Source organism: Suncus etruscus, chromosome 18 (assembly GCF_024139225.1).
Source record: "Suncus etruscus isolate mSunEtr1 chromosome 18, mSunEtr1.pri.cur, whole genome shotgun sequence".
Classification (NCBI taxonomy): domain Eukaryota; kingdom Metazoa; phylum Chordata; class Mammalia; order Eulipotyphla; family Soricidae; genus Suncus; species Suncus etruscus.
The window spans coordinates 22,908,714-22,914,562 of record NC_064865.1 but is presented as its reverse complement, the minus strand read 5'-3'; the positions used below and the strand labels follow the sequence as shown (position 1 = coordinate 22,914,562).

Below are 5,849 nucleotides of genomic sequence, written 5' to 3'. Positions count from 1 at the left end.
AAAGTAGAGTTTAACAGATGGGAATATATCTATATCTATATCTATATCTATATCTATATCTATCTATATCTATATATATATATTTTTTACAGAAACTTATGTGCTTTATTGAAACAGAAGTTTAACACAACCAACTTATTTACAAAATAGCCCACTGGACCCAAATGAATATAACTGTAAAATCCACTTATGTATTTTCCCATTTGCAGTTTGCATACAAAAAAGACGTTTATTTTACTTCCACAGAAATCTCACTACTGTAAGTAACAAATTCTTCCTTATTCATCCTTAAGTTAAATATAAAAACTTCCAAAATCATCCAGCTTAGATAGGTTTGATCTTGAAATGTAATCCAATAAGACTAAAAACTAAACATTTCAGGTCCTGTACCAAATAATAAAATACTCGAATTCCTTCAGGATTCTTAGACTGGTTTACATCAATAAGAGAACCTATTTTTGATGTGGTAAAAGAAATATGTTCATCCCCAATTACAATTCCAAGCTCCTGTCGACCAACCCTATCAGGGGGAGGCCACAGAGCATCATCTTCTTTCGTAATTTCACTGTCATCAATAATTCTTTTCAGTTCTTCCATTACACTTTTGTGTACATAAGCCTCTTTTCTGATCATGACATCATTTTTATAATTGCTGTTGTTGGCATATCTAAGCTTTCCATCCGGCCGGAACTCGAACTCCAAAAACTCGTGTCCAAACTTGCCCTTGTGTCCCACGTAGTAGCGCAGGTAGAAATCACTGGCCATAGACATTTTGGCTCCGGGAAAAGCACTCCGAAGGCCAGATGGGAATATATTAAGCTGAGAAACTTCTGCATCTCAAAGGAAATAGCGCCCCGGATACAAGAGCCCCCCACTGAGTGGGAGAAACTATTCACCCAATACCCATCAGATAAGCGGCTAATTTCCAAAATATACATGGCACTGACAGAAATTTACAAGAAAAAAAATCTAATCCCATCAAAAAATGGGGAGAAAAAATGGACAGACACTTTGACAAAGAAGAAATACAAATGGCCAAAAGGCACATGAAAAAATGCTCCACAGTACTAATCATCCAGGAGATGCAAATCAAAACAACTATGAGGTACCACCTCACACCACAGAGAATGGCACACATTACAAAGAATGAGAATAATCAGTGTTGGACAGAAAGGAACTCTTATCCACTGCTGGTGGGAATGCCGTCTAGTTCAACCTTTATGGAAAGTAATAATGGAGATTCCTCAAAAAACTGGAAATCGAGCTCCCATATGATCCAGCTATAGCACTCCTAGGAATATACCCTAGGAACATAAAAATACAATACAAAAACCCCTCCATTACTCCTATATTCATTGCAGCACTTTTTACCATAGCAAGACTCTGGAAACAACCAAATGCCCTTCAACAGTCGAAACTAAAGAAACTGGTACGTATACACAATGGAATATTATGCAGCTGTTAGGAGAGATGAAGTCATGAAATTTTCCTATACATGGATGTACTCGGAATCTATTATGCTGAGTGAAATAAGTCAGAGAAAAACATAGAATGGTCTCACTCATCTATGGGTTTTAAGAAAAATGGAAGACATTCTTGCAATAATAATTTTCAGACACAAAAGAGAAAAGAGCTCGAAGTTACAGCTCACCTCAGCAAGCTCACCACAAAGAGTGATGAGTTTAGTTAAAGAAATAACTACATTTTGAACTGTCCTAATAATGAGGATGTATGAGGGAAATTGAAAGCCTGTCTAGGTGAGGGCCGGTGGGGAGGAGGGAGATTTGGGACATTGGTGATGGGAACGTTGCACTGGTGATGGGTGGTGTTCTTTATATGACTGAAACCCAAATACAATCACGTTTGTAATCAAGGTGTTTAAATAAAATATATATAAAAAAATAAAATTGACATCAGTGGGTAATAAGCATCACAAAATTTCTACTGTACTAATCCTGAAAATGTACATTATTTTCTAATAATATGCACTCTAATGGTCAAGTTAAAAAAGCCAATAAATATTGAATAATATTTTATTAATATTAATATTAAGTTAATATAAAATCAGCCATCTCTTTGGGAACACACAAATCTAGTTATACACCCTGAACATTGTCATAAAGACCTGGCTCAGGCCTCAGAAGAATGGGCATTGTTCACTTACCGTTGAACCAGGGATGCCATCTACAAAACAACCACGGTTGTGTACTACATCACCTGAAAGCAATCCTCTACCAGGGAAGACCCTACCACTGCTCTGGCATAGACCTATTCAACAGAGACTTCCTTTTAACACCCAGAGGACTTAATAACAACAATGATCTGCTTTCAGGACTGAGCTTTCTGTATCACCCTCTAATTATGAGTGGAACTCAAGAAAGCTCCACATCATCCTGACTTTGATGTAGGATACAGACACATTCCAGGATCCTTAGCTACAGAAACCTCACACTAACAACTGTAACTGTGTGATAAATAAAAGTGTATTGGCACTACAGACAATGACTTGGGTTGGACAACTTAGTATGCCTAGAGCCTAGAGTTGGTCTTATACCAGAAAACCTCAGAGGTAATGTCTCCTTATTTAGGCCAAGGCTTTCTATGTCCTCTATATTTTGCTCATCCTATGCAAACAATTGTCACACTAACACCATCTTTGTTGTGCTCCTTTGACTCATCCTTAATGAAATAATGTATTATGATCAACTATGTCAACAACACTATAGCCTTTAATGTTAAAGGAGTTGCATTTTTGTGGCTTTAGGTTGCTTTGTGTACTACTAAGAAATGCTGTAATGTACTACAATTTGGGATCTTGAGGGACAAAGAAAATATGCATGTGTTTTGTTTAATTTTTTTAATGTTTTTATTTTTGGCTGAAAATTCAAATTTAAGGTGTCAGCAAGGGGATTTCTTTTGAGAATTCTATTTATGGGTGATTGCCTTCTCACTGTAACTTCACCTTATCCTTTCTTTGCATCTTTGTATTCAAATAAAAAAAAAGATTTTGTTAGTATAATACAACTTAGGTCCTAAATTTTTCAAAGAATTTGTAATAATGAAGCACTAAATCAGTCATAAAAATGAGCCATCTCTGAATGACTGGATTCTTGTGTTTATGTTTGATATATAGAAAAATTTCCTAAAACAGAGGCTTTATATAAATGGCACAGCATAAGACAGAAAGTACTTTAAAACATAAACAGAATGGGCTTGTTGAGTTTGACCCTAGCTTAGCTAAAATTAATTATTTTAAGTTGTAAACTGATTTTAGTTAGGTAAATCCTCTACAACCCCAAGTCTTCCCCCCTCAATAAACAAAATCTCTCATGTCTTTCTTGTAGTATAAAGTCCCAGAAGTCTAGAAGTTATTTAATGGTTTAAGATTCAAGTAAATTTTAGAGACAATGGCTGTGATTAATTTAGTTGCACACATTTAGATCTTGTTTTTGGTATATATTGATCATAATGTTTTTAAGATTTATTTACTTTAATGAACAACATTTGGGGGCAGACCCAGCCATGTTCAGGGTTATTTCTGGCTCTGTTCTCAGTAATTACTCCTTGCAGTGCTTGTGGGGACCTTAATGGTGGCTAAGGATTGAATTGGGTTGTCCACATGCAAAGTAGGTGCTTTACCCACTGTGCTAGCTCTCCAGCACCAATGCACATTTTTGTTTGATAAGCAAGCAACATCTAGACACAAGAATACTGGTATGATGATTGAAAACAGTGAAACAGTCTATCCAACACACTCAGAGAATGAGAAGTAAAGTTAGCTTAAAAGTATAAAATAGGACTCATAATAGATTCCATGTATATCATATATAGGAAGATTTCATAACTTCATCTCTCCTGAGGGCTGCATAATAACTACATTGAGAACTATGATAACAATGTGAATGAATGAGGGAAATAGAAAGCCTGCCTAGAGTATAGGATGGTGGTGGGGTGGGGAGGAGAGAGATCTGGGAAATTGGTGGTGGGAATGTTGCACTGGTGAAAGGGGGTGCTCTTTACATGACTGAAACCCAACTACAATCATATTTGTAATCAAGGTGTTTAAATAAGGATATTAATTTAAAAAGTTGGTGTGGTAAATAAAAGTAACTTTCAAAAAGTTGTCTGAAAATAAATAAAGATATTGACTCTAAAACAAAGGTATAAAATTTGATAGTCATTAAAAAGTATACTCGTGAAGAAAAGTTAGACATATATTTGAAGAGATTTAATTAGTATAGTTATTCTTTTATATGTTAATATTGCAGGAAAGTCACATATGGCAGTACTGGGGCTGGGGAATAATACAATGTTATAGATCCCAGAGACTCACAAATACAATCCATGTACTCTACCAGTTGAGTCGCATTCTTGATGTAATAAACTAATCTTTTGCACCACACTTGGAGATGCTCAGGGGTTAATCCTGGTTTAGCACTCCGGAATTCCTGGCAGTGCTCAGAGAACTATTGTGATGTCAGGTATGGAAACTGGGTAGGCTGCTGGCATGCAAGTTCCTTACCCACTTAGCACCTGGAAATTATTATTATTATTATTGGTTTTTAGGTCACACTCAGGAGTTACTCCTGGCTCTGTGCTCAATAATAGCTCCTAGTAGTCTCAGGGGACCATATGGGATACCGGGATTCCAACCGGGGTCTGTCCTGTGTTGGTCGCGTGCAAGGCAAATGACTTACCACTATGCTATCGCTCTGGGATCTATATTATTTTTTTAAAGGGCAGAGTTTTTGTAAGCAAACAAATACTTGCTGACTAATTTTTAGAATATTATTTTTAAAACTCATTGTTCACCCTACATGTTTTTATTTCCATTGTAGAGATGAAGAAAAAATAAAACCAATGTGAAGACAATAAACTGACTCAGGTCCATTTCTTGGATAGGAAAGAATGATTGCATAGGCCAATCTTTTTTGTCAGTATAATCTGACAATATTTGCAGAATAAAGTTCAATATATTGTTGATTTTATTTTCTTCGCCATCAGTATACCAACATCCTAGCATCAATCATATGATCTGAATGTCAGTTTTTGCCTCTCATGGTCACATCTCTTATATGTTAACATTAGAGTACAAAATTGTGTTCACCATAGTGGCACTTATTGACTCTCAAATCTATGCTGAGTCAGAATAATGGATTCACTTAGTTTCCTTTGAGGTGCAGAAATTTATTTCATTATTGTCCCAGTTGTTTAGTTTTGCTTCCACTTTCTTGGTCAGTGGTGTTTTATCCTTAAAGATTCCTATAGTTTCAATGTCAGGAAAGTTCTGACTATATTATCTTCTATGTTCCTTATGGACTTAGATCCTATATTGAAACCTTTAGCCCATTTTGACTTGACTTAGGGGGTGAAAAAGTAAGTGAAGCAAACACTCAGACAATCACCATAAAGGCAGGCTGGGGTATGGGAGAGAAACTGGGGACATTGGTGGAAAGTAGTGGACACTGGTGAAGGAAAGGGTGTTGGAACAATGTTCACCTGAAACTTAATCAGAAATATCTTTGTAATTTTGTAATTCACATTGATTCAATAAAAATAAATTAATTATAAAATAAAGAATAATAAAGGACTCACATTATTGCCTTTCTCCCTCAGAAGCAAAAGGATGGTTTTTCAAGGTCTCAATATTATTAAGTAAAAAAACTACTTCAGAAACAGAAAATATAACCTTCAAGAACACGAACTCTAAAGCAAAACCCACACAACAGAAAAGGCTGTCTCTTGTGGTTTCTATGAGCAAAATACTCTCTTTAGATATCTGCACCAAGGACCTAGTTTCATACTTACATTTTTTGCACAGAGACATTTCTTATTGTTTCTATGGTGCT

General features: G+C 35.8%; 1 protein-coding gene across 1 annotated transcript; it reads right to left on the bottom strand.

The window, feature by feature from the left end:
* Positions 1-324: 324 nt before the first annotated feature.
* Positions 325-781, bottom strand: LOC125996504 (protein mago nashi homolog). The gene has a single exon (XM_049765448.1). It carries the CDS (start codon positions 769-771, stop codon positions 325-327), a length of 447 nt encoding a protein of 148 aa, XP_049621405.1. The 5' UTR covers positions 772-781.
* Between the last annotated feature and the right edge of the window lie 5,068 nt (positions 782-5,849).

Excerpts from the sequence above, each read along its gene's own strand:
- LOC125996504 (XM_049765448.1), bottom strand. The coding sequence starts at position 771 with ATGTCTATGGCCAGTGATTTCTACCTGCGCTACTACGTGGGACACAAG.